This window comes from Rattus norvegicus, chromosome 1 (genome assembly GCF_036323735.1).
Source record: "Rattus norvegicus strain BN/NHsdMcwi chromosome 1, GRCr8, whole genome shotgun sequence".
NCBI lineage: Eukaryota > Metazoa > Chordata > Mammalia > Rodentia > Muridae > Rattus > Rattus norvegicus.
The window spans coordinates 107,926,751-107,950,133 of record NC_086019.1 but is presented as its reverse complement, the minus strand read 5'-3'; the positions used below and the strand labels follow the sequence as shown (position 1 = coordinate 107,950,133).

The following is a 23,383-nucleotide window of genomic DNA, read 5'->3' as shown; positions in this document are numbered from 1 at the left end:
CACCACAGCAGGCCAAACTCAGTTCTAAATGTTGAGATAAAGTCATTGATTCTAGAGAGTTTAAGCACTAATGGAATTTAACTTAAGAAAAAAATACATGCTGCTTCCCACATATGTACAAAGCTGGCATAGTGGTACGCACTTGTAATCCAAAAATTCGGGATGCTCAGCGCACATGTACAAAGTTAGCATGGTGGTAGGCACTTGCAATCTCAGAGTAGGGGCGCCAGACACAGATCCAAAGCTCATTGGTCAGCCCTCATGCCCTGCCAGTCTAGATGAACCAAGTGATCCCAAGCAGCCTGAGGACTGAAGGGGAATGAAGTTAATTCACATAAACAGCAAGCAAAACACACACACACGCACACACACATGCATACTCACACACACAGGCACATGCATGCACGTACAAACACACACACACGCACACACACACATGCACACTCACACACACAGGCACATGCATGCATGTACAAACACACACACACACACACACACACACACACACACACACACACACACACGCTGCTGTACCTGTGATCTGTGCTCAGCACTAAAGGCAGCCCGTCTGGATACAGCCGGTTAAGGCTGCTCCATCTCAAACTCACCAAATGGCAGGAAGAGACACTTGGCGGTTGCTCAGAGTTAGCTGGTCCCAAAGCCCATCACTGAACTGGCTCAGCCCAATGGATGAGCCGCTTCTTCAGCAGGACCTGGGTAGCAGGTGGGCATGGAGATGCATAAAGGAAGGGGCTTGAGAGCCTTGGCTGGGAACCCAGCCTCTGCCGCTCTTTAAGCAGGAAGCTTAGGATAAAGCTTTTCATATCTCCTCAGTTATGAGGGAGTGACAGTGACAGGCCATCCATGGGAGGTGGCATAGGCCAGCTTAGAACACACAGAGCTGGCAGTTTACCCTGCTAGTTACTGTCACAGCACCATCCTTTTCAGTTGATGCTGCTCTAACCACAGTGCTGCAGGAACACACTCTGGGGCATCAGCTGCTTCTCCTGGTTTCTGTAACACTTTCTTTCTCTTCCTTCCTTCCTTCTTTCCTTTCTTCCTTCCTTCCTTCCTTCCTTCCTTCCTTCCTCCCTCCCTCCCTCCCTCCCTCCCTCCCTCCCTTCCTTCCTTCCTTCCTCCCTCCCTTCCTCCCTTCCTCCCTCCCTTCCTCCCTTCCTCCCTTCCTTCCTTCCTTCTTTCCTTCCTTCCCTTTCTCCCACCCTCCCTCCATCCCTTCCTTCTTCCTGCTCTCTTTCTTCCTTTTCTTTCCCTTTTCCCTTCCTTCGTTCCTCCTTCCCTTCCCCTTCTTTCCTCTCCCTCTCCCTCTCCCTCTCCCTCTCCCTCTCCCTCTCCCTCTCCCTCTCCCTCTCCCTCTCCCTCTCCCTCTCCCTCTCCCTCTCCCTCTCCCTCTCCCTCTCCCTCTCTCTCCAAAAATAAGGAGGCATTCCAGACCATCAGAGAACTTTTCATTTCATTTCATTTTTATTTATGCGTATGCGCCTTTCTCTGTATGTGCACACATGTATTCCGGTACAATCATAGACAGTGGTGTCAGAACGTTGGGACTGCAGTTACTGACATTTGTGTGCCACTTGTCATGAACTGTTTTACAATCTCCTTTATCCCATGAGCCTCACAATCTGAAAGGCATTGTCCCAAATAAACCCTGTGTCTGAAAGGCAATTAGCGCATATCTCTGTTTCATTTCATTTTTATTAATCAAAGGCACGTGTGATTGCCAATCCAATCCTCTACTGTCCTAAATAACCAGCTACACTTTGGGCCTATTATAACTCTTGACAAAGGCAAAGATCTGTGTGACCAAGGCCCTACTGTGTGACAGGCTCTACTGTGTGCTTATGATAAAACTAAAGGCATTTGCCAGTCATTTGGGGATACTAAGACTGGCCCCTGGCTCCTGTACCATCTTCCCAAAGTCCAATGGCGCCAACCTGGGAATATAGGGTAATCTTAGCTTTCGGCTTTCAGAATCTGGCTCATGGCCAAGGTCACAGGCCTCATCTGCACCCTGAACTTTACTAAGACATGGCAGGTGCTCAGATCTCTAGTTTGTTTTTTAAGCTTAGCAAGTATTGGCACATCCTGGGACCTTGTCCAAGTGTAGGGTCTGATTCATGAGTCTGTAGTGGGGTCTGGGTCCTGCATTTTAATATACACCTATGGGCTAGCGCTGCTGGTCCTTAGTGCACACACTCTGGGCAGAAAGGACCGGATGTTACCCTGAACAGTCAGGGCAGTAGGTTCAAACTGGGAGAGTGCAGTTCTAATTCAGCAAATGGAGCTGAGGGCCTTGCAGTCCACAGTCTCAGCCTTAACTGTCTTACAGCTGGAGAGCTGTAAGGAGGCTGATGAATTTCACCCCAGCTGGTTCTGTCTTCTAGGCGGTTGGAGTAAAGCTATTTTACTCTTATTACCTGGCTTAGAGCATTGATCAGGACCATGCACATAAGCCCCCAATGTAAGACAGAACACAGCACATCAGCTTTCCACGGTTCTCTGGCACTCGCTGCCTGGCTTTGTGATCGTGAAAGACATACTGAGCTTTCTTGACTTTGGGTCAAAGATCAGCAAGTGCTCCTTGGCATCTAGCTCCTGGAGCTGGGTCCTGACTGATCAATCTAGGGCCGCTGTCATGAGTCTAAACTGCCCAGTTTAGTGGCTCCATCAAAAAGGTGTGTTTTCAGAAGGTGCCACCTTCAACCTTGGAGGTGCACATGATAGCTTCTGGACCCCAGATAACCAAAAAAAAGTCTCCATGTTGCTGGTATGTTTTGAGAACCCTAGCTCTCGAACTCCAAGTCGGACCTGCTTGGGCCCACTGATCTCTGACTGTCAGTGAGGAACAGAGTTTGTCTCATGAATGACGAGACCCTGAGATCAAAGGAGGCAGAAGGAACTGCTTGGATATCATTTATTAATAAGGGATAAATAGAATGCTAATTAAGGCAGAGCCTGCAAGAAGGCAAATTCCCCAAGTAAAACTTTACAGAATGCTCCAGTGATTTCCATTTTAATTAAAAATGCATCACTCATTACAAATGACGGGACACTCCTTCCCAGTACAGGAGCTTCCTGAGATTCAGAACTGGCTCTGTCTTCCAAAGAAGATACAGAAGCAAAGAGCTGGCAGGGGGACCCATGCTAGGCTGGGCTGTGTCTCCCCTTAGTCTGTACCTGAGTTTCTATACCCTCACCGACTTGGGGCTCCTATGGTCTCTGTTCCCTTAGTCTTTAGGGCTGAAGTACAGCTGTGCCTCTTTTAACCAGGTTTCTACCATAGAGGCTCCGAGTCTGAGCTTTCCTAACTATTCCAACAGTTTTCTAATTCTTTGCCTTGTACTTGTCTCCCCTGCTTACCCCATGGCCACTGTCAAGTCACAGTCCACAGCATGACTGAGGGATCTAGCTTGAATCAAGCCCCTTCTACATCCTCTGCTGGTTCTGTGCAAACCACACCAACGACAGAAGCCCCAATTACTCAACATTCATTTGTAAAGGTTCACCTACTCCAAATGAGAAAATGGGCTCACGGACGTAGATTTCCTGGGCCAATTTTATGATGGGAAAGTAGCAGAATGAAGGGGTAGAAAGATGGATCAGCACTGGCTGTTCTTCCAGAGGACCCAGGTTCAGTTCCCAGCATCCGCATGGCAGCTTGTAATTATCTTTAACTCCAGTTCTGGGGGATTCAACCCACTTCTGCCCTCCATGGGCACTGCAAGCCCATGATACACAGACATATGTGTGGGCACACACTCATACACATAAAATAAAAAACAAGCAGATCTTTAAAGAAAAAGAGTAGCAGGGTGAGCACTGGATGCTGGCCCGAGAGTTACTTCCTTGGTTATCAGTGTGAACTGTCTTCATGGCTTCTTTTCTGTAAGGAATGAGATCTAGGTTCCTGCTATGGGGCAGTGCTCTCAAAGCTGGCCTCTTCTACTCCACCCTCACTCCCTGGGCTCCAGAAAGTTGTTTCAGAACCCCTGCAGCCCTGAGCCTTGTCCCCTTGGGCCTTTCCCAGGCCCGACGCCATCTATAATCCCCATATTTATCATACTTCATCAGATGCTTAGTGATTGTCTCTCACCTCCCACCCCACGCTGAGCTCTCTCCTTTCCTTCCTTGCTCAAATCCTTTTCTTATTTGCCCTGCATCCTGCTTTGCCTCCGCCCCTATGAGGCATCAAGCTCTTAGGGCCCATGGGCTGTACCCTTCACCTTGACATTGTTTTCTCTTCACAGAGTGCCATACCTGAGGTGGGTGCTAGAGCATGCTCACCCAAATCACTTGAACAACAATTAGCCATGCACTGCACTCTTGGGCACAGCAAGGCGTGGCTGATCTGTTTCTGCTCCCAGGGAGCATGTACTTGAGTCAGGGAGTTGAGCAAGAATCAAACAGGCAAACAAATGAAGTAGATGATACCAGAAGGTAGCTCGGACTCCTGGGCCCCCAAACAGAAGCACAATGGGGGAAACCGCTGGACACGCAAACGAAGGAACCCATAGCTGGCATCCTGTGAGTAAGAGTCCCAGATGAAATGAAAGCAGCCACACAGGTGAGGGCCTGGCAGGTAAAATGTCCTCGGACAGCGATGTACTTTCTCTAAGGAGAAAAAGCATCTGTCTGGAGAGGACAGACTGGTGACAGCTCTCAGAGCATTGTGGGAGGGCAGTTACAGGAAGACCCTGTCTCCAGTGTGGCTCAGCTCTCCCCATAGCTGTTACGGCAGCAGTACAGAAGGAGTGTCATCTCATTGGCCAGATGAGAACATGTGATCAGGTGACTCTGACCTGGATCTCACCCTTGTCCCCTCCAGATCTGGAGACCAGGATGCTTAGTGCTATGAATGCAGGTTCTGAAGACATATAAGGTCGTACCCTGGCTCCTCACTAGCTTGCTAAGGGACGTGGGACAAAGGATTTAACTCATCTGAGAAGGAGCACCGTGATGTTTTGAGGATCAGTGAGAGGAAGGTGTTATTACGTGTGTGGGTCTGAGGACATTATCTAGTCACCTAGAAATAATGCTCACTACTGAGAGTGAAATGACAGCAGCAGGGCCACAATGTGAAGGTCAGAGGAGTCAGCCCTCTCCTTCCATTGTGTGGGTTCCAGGGATCAAACTCAGGCCAGCAGGCTTGGTGGTGAGCACCTTCACTCGCTAAGCCATCCCTCTATTCTAGACCGCCTGGCTTTGATTGCCAACACTGAATTAGGAAACGTTTAGGGCACTGGATACATGGGTGATATCATTTTCCGAGAGTTAACTGAGAGGAGGAGACTTCACTCTCTGAGGGTATGTGCTACTATCCCATGGGCTGGGGCCTTGGTCTGAGTAAAAAGAGAACAGGGAGAAAGCCATCTGAATGCCAGCATTCACCTGCCTCTGCTTCCCGCACAACCATGATGTAAGCAAGAAGCCTCACATTCCTGCTGACACAACACACTCCCACCAGCGTGCTTTCTTCTTTCCCATATATCCTCTCTAACTGGAGCCAAAACTTGCCCTAAGTCTCTGCTTGTCAGGTAATTGGTCACAGTCATAATGGTAGCCAGCATGCCTGACAGTGGTAGAATTGGGAACGTGGGTTGAGGATTCTCAATTCAAAACTGACATCTGAATTGCTCCCAGGTCTGAGATGTTCTGAGCATCTACATGACACAGTAAAAACGTCCACACCATGAAACTTCGTTTCATACACAAATTATTTAAAAAAACTATATAAATTACCCCGACTATGGATATAGTATCTTTTTGAAATATAAATTCATCAGCTGAAAACTCATCAGCTATCTCACTGTGCACATGCAAAGATTCCAAAATTTCATTAAAAACACAAAACCTAAAAAACCCTTCTCGACCATCTTGATGAGGCTACTGAGTCTGTAACTCTAGAAATGGAAACTTCTCTGAACTCATTGGAGATAGAACACACTTTTCTTGTTTGAAAAAAATATTTACTCTGCACCTGAACAGATCATATTAGTAGAATATTCTTAAGTTTTGCATATAAAAAACGAGAGCTCTACATTTATAGTAGGAGATTTATGGTAAGGATTGGAAGGCTGTGAGACGGGTGCTTGCAAGTACTGGGAAGAGAGTCGCAGTCAGGTGACAGGCTCCCAAGGGGATATCTCCTACCGAAGGCCCCTGTTGTTTGTACGTTTCAGTGATAGCTGTCTTGGGAGAGGGACAAGCAGTCATGCCTGAATCTTCATGAAGTTTGATCATGCTTTTATCTCCCAAGAGGAGAATGGACGTCTGAATTCTCCTTCAGCTATTATGGCCACAGGGTAATTAAAGACAGAAAGGACATACATTCCATGGGGACCGTGTAAGGGTAGGGTCATGCATGGACACTAACATCAGGATGCTGGGAGGGAATTAGTGCTGTTCTCAGGCCATGCTTTGCAATGTCCACTGCTCCCTCTTTGTACCTGTTGGCAAGGCAGGGGTGTAAACAACAGAATGGTGTTAGCTCTCAGGTGTTCACCCAGAATGTCCTTATGTCCTCTGGTGTCCCACTGTCCACGAGGTTCAAGAATATATTTTCTGGACCACCGTCCTTCCAACAGCAGCCTCAGAAGGTCATTGAATATATGCTACGGCTATGTTTCAGCAAGGGAGAAGATGCAGACATCTTCAGGCAATGGCAGGGCAGGGCAGGGCAGGGCAGGGCAGGGCAAGGGTCCCAAGGAGACCTTCCCTGTCCATTACTAGATGAGAAGAGCAGGTAAGGGCAGGCTTTTCCCTGGTGGCATAGAGATCTCCAAAGTCACTAATTGTAAGGAAGCAAGACCCTCTTCCTAGTCTGTCTGTGGTCCCAGAAGTGTTGCGGACATGGTGGTCCTCACTGAGGGTGCCTCATACTTGAGGAACTTCCCAGCCTTGGCTTTGGGGTGGTTCCCTGTGTACATAGACTTGTCAGCACCTCCTTAAACAAGATGTATGGTTTCCACATCACTAGCAACAGACAGCAGGATTCACCTCCCTGGTCTGCACCTCTCTCTTCTGTTTCACTTGGATGGAGATGCAGATAGCTGAGAAGAAATCAACCCCAACTCTCAGAGAGAATATGAACTAGAATGGCTGTGGTGGAAACATGGCAGATCCTACACATTCCTGATAATCTGAAACATTCAGCGGGAGAGGCCACTAGAGACCAGCATGAGACTTCATCTTGGCTACTTGTCCATTTCTCCAAGGCATGTTAATGTCCCTCTGGGGTTCCCAATGCGGCCAGGTTAAGATCTAGCACTGATGCACTCAGTGCTATGGCATCCATGCTGGTGCTGGGCTCTGTACTTTGCCTTAAATTTATGGCCCAAACAGCAATGTGGATGCTAACTTGATATTTCTTTAATGGAGAAGCCAGTATCATTCACAGAGTAATAACCAGCCAGCCAATTCATACAACGGGATAATAGTAAGTGGGGAGGGGCTAAGAGGAAGTGGGGAGGGGCTAAGAGGAAGTGGGAGGGGCTAAGAGGAAGTGGGGAGGGGCTAACAGGAAGTAGGAAGGGGCTAATAGGAAGTGGGGAAGGTATCACTATAGTCTCTTACACAGAATTGTGTCATCCAACACTGTTCATGCATGCCAGGCACTAAATCCTAATTGTCTGCTAAACAAGGCCCAAGAGCCTAGACATGATGATTTTGAGTAAGAACTGTGAAAACCCAGATATGTCTGTTGAACTGTTGGGATGGCATTATCTGAGGGTGTTCTTAATGTTGAAGAGACTTTGAAAGTCGGATTCTGGAACCTCCTACCATAAACTTCAGAATCAAAATAAAACTAAATACCATAACACATAAAACAGAAAGTCTCCATATTAGAATAGAGATGGCCTACTTGGTCCAGTCATCCTAGGAGACTGCAGACATGGCCTGGCCCTTTTAGGCCCAGCCCCCATTGCTGGCACTGATGTCATCTGGCTGACTTCACAACAGCACCCTTAGAGATGGACTCTAGATCAATGAAAGCATCTACCATGCCAGACATGTGTGCCCTACTCCAGGCCTGCTGTGGAGCCAGGGTTCAGGCTCAGTGCCGGGCCATCTGTCATCGGGCACTGCTGTTAGCTGTTGTGCTGATGAACAAGGTTTGAACTCGAAGCAGGAAATGTACATTAGATGTAGACAATCTTGAAGCACTGTCCCCTTACAAACTGACACACCATCCACAACACAAAGGTAACAGTGGCCAAGTCACACCCAGTCCCCAGAAGGCGCTTGTCCTAATGGGCAGATGCTCCAAAGAGCCAAGAAGGTCTCCATCCAGAGGCGGCCCAGTCCTTGAGGTCACAGCCAAACAGGGGGGTTAGATAGGTGGACAAGGACAACAAGTACTATATGGGGGGTCTGGGCAAGAAGGTGGTCTTGAGGTGGGGATCTGGTCAACCCGGGTTATCTACAGACTTCCCAGGGGAAGCCCAGGAAGCCGAGTTAAATGTTAAACTGTATGAAGTGCAGAAGCTCTCCAGGGAAAGATCAGGACAGGGTGGTATGGCTGAGGGATCCAGACAGAGAGAACACAGTCCACTGCAGGGCCCAGGGAGGTGAGTGTGATCGGCTGAGAAGGAAGCAGGGTGACATGCAGAGAGTGAGGATGCTACAGAAGAAGGCAGGTGAGGCTGGGGGCGCTGGAGAGAAATTACTCCATAGACCATGGCCAAGTTTGGCTAAGCATAAGTTATAGCATTAGGTCGGCCAACATAAGATACAGCATTAGGTTAGTGCGGGGCTTTGGCCCCTATGGGTCTTGAGAGGAAGGGACTTGGGAGGTGGCCCCAAGTGTGGCAGATGTGTTAACCACTGTGTTAGAGAACCGCCATTTTAGACAAGGCAGGACTGGTGTTCTGACTTATCAAGCAACAAGGACTTGGCATCTCTCCATTTTCTGGGGAAGGGAACCTTAGCAGTCTGAGAGGTGAGAAAGGGCAGAGCTCAGATGCAGATCCCCATGAGGAGCCTGACTTAGACCTCATGGTGCACACATCATGGGAGGCTGCTTCCTTCCTGGTAGAGGGAACAGCCTGTGTATGTGTGAGGAAGGAGGATGTCTGAAAGCACCAGAGGGCAGGCATGAAGTGGTTTCCACTGGTCAGCAGTGTGTGTGGGCTCGCAGAGGACTGTGGTCTGGGTGCGACTTAGCCACTGTTAATTTTGTGTTCTAGAGGATGTGTTAGTTCATAAGGCGACAGCGACAGTACTTCAAGGCTGTGTCTACCTCAAGCTCAGGGTGATAGTCTACAGAGTGACACTGGTCCAACAAGCCTTGGAGCTCAAAAGCCTTTATCTGACATTCCCAGGCTTCAGTTGTTCTCACGGAAACTGCATTCTAACATCTTTCTGTGAATGGCATTACACTCATAAAGACAATATGAATAAACTCGTACCTCACCCAGTCCTTGTGCCCAGATGGTAAACTATGAGACCCCAGATGTAGGTTGGTTGAATTAATTTACATGGATATGGTTAAGTAGCCGGACGACAGCCGATATCTATTTTTGCTCTAGCTGGCCTGGTACTCATTCTGTGTCACCCATGGCAACCCTCTTGCCTCAGCCTCCTGGATGCCGGCATTGAAAACATGCACCACCATGGGCAGCTGTGACCCTGATCTTGTCACCATCAGGAGATCCCCATGAAGTAAAATGCAGATAATAACTCTCCCATCTTCAACAAACAAAACAACAACAACAACAACAACAACAATAACAATAACAACAAGAAGACACAACTCCCTTATCCGATGTTTCATGATTTTTCTCCAATTCAGGGAAATTGCCTTGAAGAAACAGAAGGTAATCTCAGTGCCTAAAATCAATGACTGTGGTTGCGAATGGGTGACAGTGTCTGTCAGAGACTGGGCATACACTGTGAGAAGCTGGGGGGCCTCAGGGGTTCTGGCCAGGGCCAGGGTAGCTAGGGATGCCCCAGCTATGAGGAAGGCAAAAAGCTGGGTCACCACTGTGGGTGTCCCCTTCCTGAGGAACCCTGTCAACTCCATGAGGAGGAAGCTGCATCTTCTCTGTCAATCAGCCAATGAGAAGCCTGTGGAGGCTATGCTCCTTTAATCAAAGAAACAGGAGCTCTCTGAACCAGCTCTTGCTATGGCTCTACCCATGGCCTCTGTAGGCCTCTGTGTGGCTGTGCCTGGATTGTATTGTCCACTTGAGCTGAGGATCCCGCATGTTCCCAAGTCCTAAGAAACTCTGAGACTGCTCTGGGAAGAAGACCTCACTTGCCAGACCAAGAAACTGGGACCCCATGGTTATCCAAGATATTCAGCAAGGTGACTACTGCACAAACACTGAAACCCCAGCTTTATCCCTCTCTCAGTCTGTCTCTCACAACAGGAGTAAGAGGTGACAGTTGGCTGGGGCTCTTTACAAAAGTGACCAGATGGTAATGGGCAAAGAGAAAGGAAGACTTGGGCTTGACCCCCAAGGTACAAGGCTGGGCAGAACAGCCTCAGGTTTTCATCTTTGTTAGGGCACCTTCAGATAGGGTTTCTATCCCTGGTCCTGTCCTTGCTCCCTCTGGAGGGTGTGGTAGAGAGCAGAGACAAAGTGTGGAGCCCAGCCATCACTCATTAGTCTAAGCACTGGTTATTAATGGAGAGCTGTGCCCGCCATCACATAAAAAGCAAGGGTTGAGGAGAACTAGACAGGCGAGGACATCCTTAGGAAGGGATGCTAAGAAACGTCCTCCACCAGAAGCACTTGGATGCAGTTTAATTTCATTGTTCTATCCCCAGAGAGGTGATTATTCTTCTCAGACATTACAGGGGAGGAAGTACAGACCCAGAGACCAAGAGGCCATAGCTGGTGAGCCAGCTTCCCTTTTACAGTAGATTCAGGACCTTGGTCTACGCAGCTTGGCGACCGAGGCTGCTGGGCCCTGGGTAGCAAACCTTCAGAAGGAATTATGTGCCACTTTGAGAGTCAGCTGAGTCACTCAGTCATCCTTTTGGCCACAAGCTCCCTGACAGGCAGTGTGATTGATTTACACCAAGGATGTCATTAGGGCCTGGGAGAAAGAAAGGCAAGGCTCAGTGTAGATTCTACCCCTCCATCCCAGAGTCACACAGAGAGCATACTGCACAAGTCAGGGGGGTCTTGAAGGGATTCCGTGGCTGGCCTGCAATCCCTTCCCTAGCCCCCCTCTCGAGGTGCAGCCATAGCTCCTGGGGAGGGCCTGGGGAACTGTAAAATCCCATTTGCCACAATTAGCAGAAGATTAATGAGATGCAGCAGCAGCAGTCTCTGCTCCCTGGAGGCCCGCACCTCTGTTTCCTGCCAGCACCAGCTTGGGATAGGAAGCAGCCAAGCACCTGGTACCCAGCGCACCTGGGGACGTGCCACTGGTCCTGCTGGGGACGAAGCATTTTCCCGCTCCGCTTTCTTGAGATACCTTGGTATTTGCTATTACTGGCCCGCTCATGCCCTGCCCAAGGAGCCCCTCGTGGTCTATAGAGAAAAGTGAAATAGGGGAGGGGCCCTGAAGGGTGGGGAAGGAGAGAAGTGGGAGACACTGAAAGTCTGGAGGAGGCATGGAGTGGGCAGAGCAGGGGAATAGGTACTGTGGTCAGCACAGAGGCCCAGGACCAGGTCAGACTGGACAGATGAGGCAGACCGTCAGGTCGGTCTTGTAGAATGGCTGTGGCATGGGTTTTGCCATGGGCTTGGTGTGATTCCTTCTCTTCTACACTGGAGGCCCTCTAACACTTCGTTAGATTTTGGTAGCACTTTGAAAACTCATCTGTACTGAGCAAGACACCCTGACCAGGAGCAAGGGATACTTTCAACTGTAAAATTGTGTGTGTGTGTGTGTGTGTGTGTGTGTGTGTGTGTGTGTGTGTGTGTGTTAAAATGCCAATGCCTGCTGGTGTAAGGACACATCACACTGAAGCAGCCCAGCCCTTGCCATGCATGCTCTACAAAGCCTGCACCATGGAGGATAGCCCAGCTCCTGGTGCCCTTTGGTGCAGCAAAAATAAAAGGACCTTTGGGTCCTCAGGCCCAAAGTGAAGAATAGAGAAGGTCTCAACCAGGTTCCCTCCTGCTCAGTTAGCCAAGTGTGCTTTGTGTAGCTCAAAATAAATACAACCCCAAGGGCAGGCTTGTGGGGCAGCTGATGGCCCAGTGTGCATCCCAGACTTCAGCATCAGCATCCCCCGGGGGCCTTATGTCTCCCTGACTCGTCAGGCCTCTGGTGCCCACACAGCTAACTTGATCCTCTGTGGGTCCATGTGCTTCCGAAGGTTCTTTTCTGGGCCTGGTCATTTCTGAGTCAACAGACTGCAGCCCCAGGACCAGGTCTGCTGATGTAAGACGGGAGGAGCCCATGGAGCATGTGTACGCTGGGCTGATGGTCTGCAGGATAGGAACAGCCAGGGGAACCTCCTGGATGCTGGAATTATTCCCACAGTTCTAGAGGCTGAAGTCCCAGAGTGGGGTTGTTGCCACCGGCAGGTTCTGGGGCTGCCTTACAGATTGATCTCTCTACTGAGTTTTCATGGAAGAGTTGGGAAATGCTCTAGAGTCTTTTCATTGCCTTATCTCCTTGGGAAAAGGTTGGGAGTTAGGATCTGAATGTGTTAATTTGGTGCGGAGTGCAAACATCCAGTCCATTGTCATTATGGTGATTAAAACAGTATTTATTCTCCTGTTTCTTTCGAAAAGTACACAGGTGGGCAAGTCAGGCATGACTTCTGATTTCATCAAATGTACCGTTTTGTCAGGAGAGGAATGTTAAATCACTAAATGTTTGTTGAAAGATCAAACAAATGAGGGACTTACAAGATTAATAACTGCTGTGAAGGGGGTTGGGGATTTAGCTCAGTGGTAGAGCGCTTGCCTAGCAAGCGCAAGGCCCTGGGTTCGGTCCCCAGCTCCGAAAAAAAAAAAAAATAACTGCTGTGAAGGAAATGCCCAACCAAGCGGGAAGATGGGTATCTGCCACAACTGCAGACATTCACACACACACACACACACACACACACACACACACACACACACACACACAGATACACACACACACACGCACATACATACACATAAACATACACACAAACACACACACACAGAGACACACACATACATACACATAAACATACACACAAACACACACACACAAACACATACACAAACACACACACACAGAGACACACACACAGGCACAGACACACCCATACACACAGAAACACACACACATACACACAGATACACACACACAGAGACACATGCACACACAGACACACACAGACACACACACACAAACACACACACATACATACACACAAACACACACAGAGACACACACAAACATACACACAAACACACACACAGACACACACACACAGATACACACACACACAGACACACACACATACATACACACAAACACACACACAGACACACACACAAACATACACACAAACACACACAGACACACACACAGACACACACACACACACAGACACACACACAGATACACACACACAGACACACACACACATACATACACACAAACACACACAGAGACACACACACAAACATACACACAAACACACACAGACACATACATACACACAAACACACACAGAGACACACACACAAACATACACACAAACACACACAGACACACACACAGACACACACACATACACAGACACACACACATACACAGAGACACACACAAACACACACACAAACACACACACAGACACACACAGACACAGACACACACACAGACACACACACACAAACATACACACAAACACACACAGAGACACACACACAGACACAGACACACACACACATACATACACACAAACACACACAGAGACACACACAAACATACACACAAACACACACACAGACACACACATACACAGACACACACAGACACACACACAGACACACACACACATACATACACACACACACAAACATACACACAAACACACAGACACACACAGACATACACATAAACATACACATAAACATACATACAGACACACACATACACAGACACACACACACAGACACACACATACACAGACACACACATACACAGACACACACACACAGAGACACACACACAAACACATACACACACACGCACACACACACACCCTACTCTAAGACAGACCAGACCAGGATTTGAAAGGCATGCTGGTGTACTCCAAATGCAGACCAGAGCCATGAGGTTTGATCAGAAAGAGATGGGTCAGGGGAGCATCTCAAGACTAGCCCTGCAGCACAGAGGTGAAGTCATCCACCTGGGGTGACAGCTGGAGAGCCATGGAATGTGAAGAGCGGTTGGGCAGAGCATGTGAGAGGTTGAGTTGAGTCACTAGAAGCTGTGAGTCCCTAGCACAGGAACGATAAGGGCAGAAAGTACAGCAGTGTTAGTGTAGGGGATCTGGGCAGCTCATCACTGCACAGCTTCCCATGGTGCCTTGCATGGCCTTAGCCATGTGGGGTGATAGCAGGTCTTCCTCCCAAGGCTTAGGGTGAGCATGTGTGCAGTGCCCCCTGGCATGTGTGTGAGCTTGCATTCTGCCAGCTTGCCTGAGGTCCCCTCTCAGGGCACTTAACACCCTTTGTGTTGTTCTTTGCCTGGCTTCCCCGGCAGCCTGAGTGAGTTCTTTAAGCTCTTGGAGAGCAGGAATGCTTTGCTTTTCACTCCCTGTGCATCCTCAACACCCAGCATGGGTTGCAAAGTCACAGAACATTAACTATAGGAACAGAACTGGAATGGCCAGATGAATGATGTGCTCTAGAGGCTAATCTGTTATCAAAGCTGATCCCTCACAGGAGGGGTAGCTGCTGGAGACAAGAGATTTCCCTAAAACCTGGATCATGTTTATGCAGAGAACCAGCCCAGGAAATAGGAATTTGTCCGGTAGCCCAGCCTGCTACCCAGAACCCTTTAAGCCCTTTGACTCCTTGTGAGGTGGGACATACAGAACTGAGGGGCATGTTCTGGGGGCAATGTGACAAACGCAAGGTCTCAAAGACAAAGGGAGTGAGTGGCATCCCTCAGCCACAGGGAAGGTGCACTCTGACCATGCCATCATCTTCTCGGTGGGATGACAGAGCTTAGGGTCTCCTATCCATGGGAGCTGCAATGGAAATTGCTCCGTATGATGTCTGTAAGAGCAAACCCAGAGGAAAGGGGCATTAGAGAGCTATCAGCTGTTAAGAGTGCGATGAGAAAACGCTGGCTAAGCTGTAGGCGAAGGGTGTGTTGGTGTACGGCTGAGGTCTCACTGCACCGTTGAAAATGGAGACATTACAGTTGTCTTGCTCCAGGTGCTCAGAAGGTAAACTCAGGGTGGACTAGTGCAGAGCCAGACCCGATAACTTCCAGAATCCGGTGCCAGGCTGTGTGATGGTCACAGTATTTTCAGGAAAAATATAGGCCAGCTGAGACTAGGGAGAGACTTGTGCTGGTTTCTGAAACCAAATCAAGTGCCACATGCTGGTGGCTAAGAGCAGCGGTGGCTGTCTTGTAACAAATAGGAGGGGCCAGCGGTTCGAAGCTAAGGTGGCCACTTGGAGGAGGTACTGGGTGGATCCTCCTTTGCCTTGTCCTAACTTCAGCCATCCTTGATACTGCTCGGTTTACAGCAGTAGCAGGCCAGCCTCCACCTCCTTGTCACACAGACACCGATGGCAGCTGGTAAGGGCTGGCTCTCCTGTAAAGTAGCCCGGTTTTTAATGAGAACAGTTGTGACACCCGTTTCAAGTGAGATCAAGTCTGAAGCAACAGGAATTAGGACCTCGAGTTACCTCTTGGGACACACAATTAAACCCACATTAGTTGATGGGAGAGAGAGAGAGAAAAAAATCTCAGCCCTCCTAAATAATGTTGTAAATCCATTTGTATCCGGTGTCTCTGTGCACTAACTGGCCCATGGGTGACTGTTTGCATTCACAAGGTTCCTCCTCAGGGTCATAGCCCCAGCTTGTCTCACCTGTAGAGACTCTGTAGGGGAGGGGATAAGGAGAGCAGCATGGCTACCACCCAGGGTGCCACCACCCTGGGATTTGACTTAGCAATCAGACCTTCCCCAGGGACATAAGCTCTCCACATAAATAAACTTTCTGACATGACTCCAGGCGTCACACACTTCGCTGGCTCTAAGACCCTCTCTGGTTCATCCTGACGGGACTCGGGCTGTCACACACTTCGCTGGCTCTCGGGCCCTCTTTGGTCTCAGCCTCTTCTGTTGGATAACACTCCTGATAGAACACACCATGGATGACAGGACAGAACGGAGAGAGGCGTGAAAGTCACGAAGCAAGTCAGCGGTAATGACAACTGTGTCGTTGATGCAGCAGAACCAAGTCTCACCTTTCAGATCAAGGTGCCTGATTAGCACACTTGTCGTGTACTATCTATAAAAAGCACCCTCAGAAACCACGAGGCCTGGCACCCCACCTCTCTGGCCCCCCGCCCAGGTGGCAGTGTGAGCAGAACTATTTATGGCTCTTTCCGCACTCTGGATTTTCAAGCAAAGCTGTCACCTATTACAAGGTAACTAAAGGGACTTTTTCACTTTTCATGGGCTCCAGGCTGTCCCCACTTAGTAGGTGACACAGTTCTGGGGTCATGGCACCTGCATCTGGTTACTGAGCTTTGTGGTATGACAGAAGTTTGGTGGCAGCTGATGAAGGACCGGGGGCGGGGGTCAGGCATTGGTCCCAAGGCACACAAGTGGCTAACAATCTTCGGCATGGACAAACGGGAGGCCCAGGCGTGTCCAGCATGCTTTGCGGCTTGTTTCCTGGCCAAAGGTGAAATATAAGAGTTGCTTGAACCTATCTTGGAACTGCTTGTCAATTCAAATGGGCTGTGTTACCTGATCTGAGCTAGTCAGGCTTCCTAAAGTCAAGTGTGAGTCTAGGTACTTGACTGGTGATTTTAGCTTCCTGTAGGCCTGGATGCTATCCCTTTCCCTCCCTTCTCCTCTCTGCTCTCTGTATGTAGCCACTGGGCTACTCAGGGTAGGTTTCTCTGTAGCTCCCACTGTACCCACTTCCCAGTGTCTTCTCCCGGGACAGCACATTCCAGTCTCAGACTTCTTGTTTCAGCCTTTGGGAGAAAGCTGTCTGCTATGGTTTCACGAACATTGAGCAGTAGACTAGGCTATTTTCCCTGGAGCCCATGGACCCCTCCTAGCAGACCAGACACCCTTCCCTCTCCATCCCTTGGGAGGGGTACTATCTCTGTCTCCCAGTCAAACTTCATGGGGACAGATATCTCCAGGGAGCAGAGTGGCTTGGTGAAAGAGAGGAGAACAGTTTGTCTATTTCTCTTGGAATCTGCCCAGGTGATGCAATGTCATTGACTGGGCTAGGGTTCAAAAGGCATTAATTAGGCAGAGACCCCGGAGGGCGGTGTGCACAGTCCTGGCTACAGACTCCAGAATATGCTGTTACTGGCTACGTCCATTCTTACTTGGCAAGGGGTCTTTGGACCAGATTTTGTTTTTCAGTCTGGGCTTAATGTGCAAAGCACCCTGGGTCAGAATCAAAGGCTGGTGTCTGGCCAGATGGCAGGGCTTGAGGTTAGGAAGGGACTGCACAGCTCTAGAGGATCCATAGTGGTGAGGGCGACCAGGGGGACTCAGCATTGGAGAACCCAGAGCTGAGTGACAGAGGGCAGAGGGAGGTACGTTTCTCTCTGGTGCCACATGCCAGGCCTGCACAGAAGTGGCAAGGAACAGCAATATTCCTTGTTGAGCAGGAAAGAGTGCCTACTTCTTGAGGCCCTATCAACTAGAAAGCAGGAGGGTCAGATTCTCACTGCTCAGCAGCGGTCCTCCCAGGGCCACCCTGCATTGACACCAATACCATCTATCAACTTTATGCTGCCCAAGTCTCAGGCCTTTCTGTGTAAGGTATATGATTCAATGTTATTTTTATTTTCAGTCTGCAGACATCGCCACGATCAATTTTAGAATATATTTGTTACCGTCTCTCCCCTAAATCTGTACCCTGAGTAATCACAAGCTTTTATTCCTCTCTGCCTCCCAAATCTAGGCACCTTGGCATATCTCCTCTCTGTTTCAAGAGGCTGGGCTGCTGGGCTTTCACAGCATTCCTAGAGTCTGGTTTCAGCACCCTAGGACCTGTCCATGGGGACCATGGTGCAGCTGGATGTCTGGGAAGTTGGATGAGGACACAGGTCCACAGCATTGCTGACTCCTTATCTATACCAATCCCATCCTCCCCTGCTCCCAGTGTCCTGTTTATTCTCTGGTGACACCTCTAGACAGACAGTATCCACAGACATAGAGGCCAGGATCAGGGTGGTTTTGCCAGTTCCTTGCTGTGGGACCTTAACAGGTCTCTAAACCCTTGTGGACCTATTCCTCAGGTACACACTAAGATCCCTCCAGGAAGTCCTCCTCCTATCCTTGCATGGGGCTCTGCTGAGATAGATGTGTGAACTCACTGCCAACACAGAGCCATGTGCACCTAACCTACTTAGAACCCCAGTTCTTTGAAACACACCGAACAGTGAAAAGCTCATTTTCCTACCGTACTGACCCTAAGCCCTCCTTCTGCTCAGCTCTGCCCTCAATGTCTTGCCATGGATGCCTAGCTCCAGAGCCGAAGAGAACCACCATAAATCTCCAGAGAGGAGTGACCCTCCCCACAGTTCCCAACAAAAGGGCAAACCAACCAATTGACCCTGGGCTGGGCACGACGTCATCCAATGACCTCCACCACATGATGTACTCTCTGTTGTCTGGACTCTCCTGGGATAAGCAGTGGGTGGGGACTGTCCTCAGTGAGGGCCTGGCTCTGTTACGCCACCTTCATTGCCACGGTCCACCCTCCTGTTCACCAGTTTCTCCCCTTGCACAATTTACAATGGGAAGACAGAACTGGAACTACCTGAGTCAAGGCCTGGGATGAACAACAATGCCTCAGCTACCCCAAGTCATCCTGCTGATCCAGTCATTACTACTTTGAGACAAGGTCACATGGATTCTTGGCTGGCTTCAAATTCATTGTGTGATCGAGTATGGCCTTGAAATTCTGATTTTCCCGCTACCATCTCCCCAGTGCTAGAGTCACAGGTGCGTGCCACCATGCCCTGAAAAAAATATTATGTATTGTCAGAGAGAGGCAAAAAGCTTCGGCGAAGAGCACTGTGTTGGCAGAGAGGTTCCACCGCCTCTCTGTTCCTCAGTTTCCTCATGCTAAAAATAAACATAAAAGAATGTCAAGTTCATGGTGTAGCCAAGGAGTAATGAGTTCCAGCTCTGATCAGTGCCTGGGGAGGGGGGGAAATCAGAACCATAGACCCACTGGGGGGAAGGGGTTCAGAACCAGGCTGAGCAGCTTTCCAGGAACCTTCGCAGTCCCAGACCACTGCTGCTCTTCTTCCTTCTGCTTTCCCCCTTGTCTGCTTCCCGTTCTGTTATCTCCCAGACTTACAAAGTAGCCCCCTGCTTTCTTCGTGGTAACAGATTGCAACTGCAGAAGTTAAAGACTTGAGAGCTGGACCCGTTGTCTCAGAGGTAGGATGCTTGCCGAATGCAAGCAAAACCCTGGGCTCCATTTCCAGCACAGCATACCCACTTCTTTTTTGTTTTCCCTTTTGAAAAAGTGAAATCCCCCCATCTCCTCCTGTAGAATGCAAATGTTCAGGAGAAGGGTGAGACCAGAGATGAGTGAAGACCCGGAGACCCAGTCCCCAGGGTGATTCTCTGCCCGCAAGGCCCAGCTTACCACATTTCTTTCTTGTTGAATGTTTAAGGCAAGATTAAAGTAACCCCAGCGAACGTCGGTGACCCCATTGCCTGGTGCCGGGGAATAGAATTCCATTCCTTCCTTTGAGTTTTAGGAGCAGTGGTTCCAAGGCTTCAGGGGAATCACAGATAAAATAGGAAGAACCAGGGAAGGGAGGTGGGGCGGCTGATCATCTCCCACCTCGCCCGTGGCTGCTGTTACCATTTATCACAGTCCCTGCCTTTGCCTTGGAAAAGCATCTGGTGACAGTGAGTTGAATAAATATCCCAGCCAGCCCTGGGAACAGCCTGGCTCAGCCATCTAGAAACTGCATTTGCATACAGCTCCTCCTTGATCTTTACTGTGGAGCAGCACAGGGGCTGAGCAAGATGGTGCGGCGTCCCCCACCCCCGGGGTACATGGGACAGGACATCTGAGCCCAAACTCCTTGATATTTCTATTCCCCAAGGGCGGCTACTTCATCTAGGAGATTGAAGCTGCAGCCTCAGCTAATGACACAGTTCTCCTTCATCCAAGAGGATGCTGAGCACTAGCAAGCACTCAGGCACGCAGATGTACACATGGGCAGCAGGAGTCCAGACCTCAGGAAGAGAATGACCAGGTTGGAAGTGACTTTCAGGGTTGTCTGACTCACTTGCCCCTATCCTATCCTCATTTGACAGAAGAAACTGGGAAACCCGCAGTAAGGATCAGACCGGCATTAACATCCACCCCGACTCTTGGCCCTTCATGGAGAACTTCATGTGAGATCCTGGCCCTGAGACACAGTGGCTGTCCTTTCCCTGCATCCTCTGCACACTGCCATGTGGGCTGCTCTCCCCACCCCTCACTCTCAGCTCCGTGCATCACTGGTGAAAGTCTCCATTCGTCTGTGAATACCCCTTATTCAGGGAAGTCATCCTGATCACCCCCAGCCTAGGTGTTGGCGCTCTCCTGAACACTTAGTGGGACCACAGACCCCCCACTGAACACCGAAGAGGCTGGAAGGGCCACAGAGGGTCCGGATTCCTGTTGCACAGGGTGGGGCTGTGTAGGACCTCACTCACTTATTCACGTATTCAACAAATGTGGCCAGCCGTTGTTGGAGGCGTTTGTCGATTCGAGAGTGAATAAAACATTCGTGAGCAAAGACTGATCCGAGCCAATCACTGTCTTCACAACTGGCTAATGCAAATCCTAGCAAGTGACTGGACCAGCAGTTAGGTACAAGTTGATAACAGGTGGGCTTAACACCTGGGATGGGGTGATCAGGATGACTTCCCTGAATGAGGACTATTTACAGTCCCACAGAAGGATGGAGAATTTCACCAGTGATGCATGGAGCCCAGAGTGAGGGAAGGGGAGTGCAGCCCGGGTGACATTTGCAAAGGCCCAAGCTGCTTGTCAGACCACAGGAAGTGCACTGCATTGGCAGCAGTGGAAGGGGCTGGTTTGCACCTCTGCTTAGTGCCTGTAGTTGTTTAGTTTGCAGGGGGACAAGGTGGGGGGCCCCAGAGCCCTGGGAGGAAGTACCCTGCAGTGAGTAGCAAAGAGTCGGGCTGTGCATGCAGACCCTCCTCCCAAATTATCCTGTATGGAGATCTAGCCTTCAGATCAGACAAAGGTCGGAGTTATTGCAGCTCCAGAGGAGTCAGTGGGATGGGCTTTAACGGAACCCCTGACCCTTGCACAGCCCCACCAGTATAGCCTATTTTAACACCTGCCCCTCCAGCCTGCCCCGCCTCCTGGGGGCGGAGTCTGCTGGTTGTCTCATCATGGATGGAACTTCCAGAGTCAAAGGGAAGACCAGAAGACTCTGTATCTCTTAGCCTCCATGTCACCATTAATCTTCCCCCGCCCCCAGAAGCTCTGGGCATGACAGTTAAGAGCTCCAGAGACAGACTCCTTTATTTAGAATCCAGACAGTGCTATCACTAGCTGGGTGACCTCAGGCGAGTCTCTCAAACACTCTGTGTCCTGTTTATAAAACGAGGACGGCAGTTTCCTCACTGGTGGGTTTGTTCTGAGGACTAGATGAGCCAATGTGTTTGTACATAGGTCTCCAGGTGAAGCCTACGAGCTTAATCAAGCTCATTTCTTTAATATTGGCAGTATCATGACATTGTTATACCCACAGGTCTGGTCTAGAAACTGAGCCAAGCCTTCCATACACTTCATGCCTAAGCTCCCATGAATCTGACAGACATATTCCCATTTTCTAAATGAGGAAATGGGCTCTCAGGAATTCAACAGCACAGCTATTCAGTGACTGAGAGAGGATTCAACTTTGCTCTCTTGAAGCAGCCTCCCTCTAGATTCCTATCCCCAATTAGCTGCTTCCCAGCAGAATCCCCTAAAACCATGTTATTAACCGCAAACAGGAGCTTGGCATCCACTACCTGCAGTTGGTTTGCAGACTTCTCAATAGCTTGTCTTGCCCCTGGAGAACTCTCCAGGGGAGCTTCATTAGCATACAATTCTTTGGGGGGAAATGAGACAACAGCTGGCCCTGCCAATCTCCATGGCAACACTCCAGTAACTACAGACTCCAGTCAACAGGAAACATTTATATATACACACAGGCTCGATAGGTACACTTAACTGCAATATTATACATCCATAGACTTCTTGTTGATGAGTTTCTGGGGTTCAAAAATCCCTGTTCCTTATTGGATGTGTCAAAGACATCAGTAAACTGGTACCAGGAAGGAAGAGTGCATCACAGAGAGATTATCCCACACTGGCTTCAAGTACTTCTCTGTGTCAGTGAGCCACTGAGGAGCCAGGCCAGCCTTGCAGACATGTGACCTGTGCCAGTGTTCACCTGGGCCTTGTGCTAGGAAAGGCTGGACTTAGTTCTTCCTGGAGCCATCCTGAAATTCTGAATGCTGTTTGAACAGGAAGTTTTGCTTGTCCACCTTGTAGTGTGTCCCCACAGTTCGTGGACAGTCCTGGGTGAGAAGGGACAATGGAGGGATATGTATGCCTCTACTCCTGGTCTACATCACCTTTTTTTTTTTCTCCCTCTGAGCTCTACTAAGTCACCCAGTGTTCCAACTCAAGAGCTCCACATTGTCAAAACTCGATGTTCTTTCCGGTTGTGGTCTTCCACAGGTTCTCCTGTTTCAACACTTGGTACCCAGCTGGGGGCATTGTTTTGGATGATTGTGGAACCTCTAGGAGGTGGAACCTTGCTGGAGGAAGTTGGTCTCTGGGGGAGAGACCTGAGGATGTACAGCCCAGTCCAACTTCCTGGCTGCTGATTACGGATACAATGTAACCAGCCTACCTCACCTGTCATGGTGGACATGTATCCCTTCTTATATTCTGAGCCCAAATGAACTCTTTCTTCCTTAAATCTTTTTTTGTCCTGTGTTTTGTTAGAGTCATGAGAAAAGTCACTAAGATGTTTCCGATGGAAGATGAAATACAGTTATGCCAATGTCACCAGAATCAAGTGTGAACTCTCCCTTCGAGGCACAAGACTCTGCACTCTATTGGAACTGATCTTGTTTCCAGTATGGATGATGATGGACAGGTACAATTGACCTTATTTCACAGCTGGAGATAATGAAGTCCAGTCACTTGTGTAA

General features: G+C 49.3%; 2 protein-coding genes across 3 annotated transcripts in view; both read right to left on the bottom strand.

Annotated features, from left to right (window-relative positions):
- Positions 1–23,383, bottom strand: part of Nav2 (neuron navigator 2) — a 658,579-nt gene that overhangs the window by 508,413 nt on the left and 126,783 nt on the right. The window lies entirely within an intron of this gene.
- LOC134483127 (uncharacterized) overlaps positions 1,426–23,383 on the bottom strand; it is an 84,877-nt gene continuing 62,919 nt past the window's right edge. Inside the window, exon 1 of the mRNA XM_063278370.1 lies at positions 1,426–23,383. This exon is cut by the window's right edge and continues 62,919 nt beyond it. Coding sequence (XP_063134440.1) covers positions 12,830–14,146 — 1,317 coding nt within the window. The 5' untranslated portion in view covers positions 14,147–23,383 and the 3' untranslated portion in view covers positions 1,426–12,829.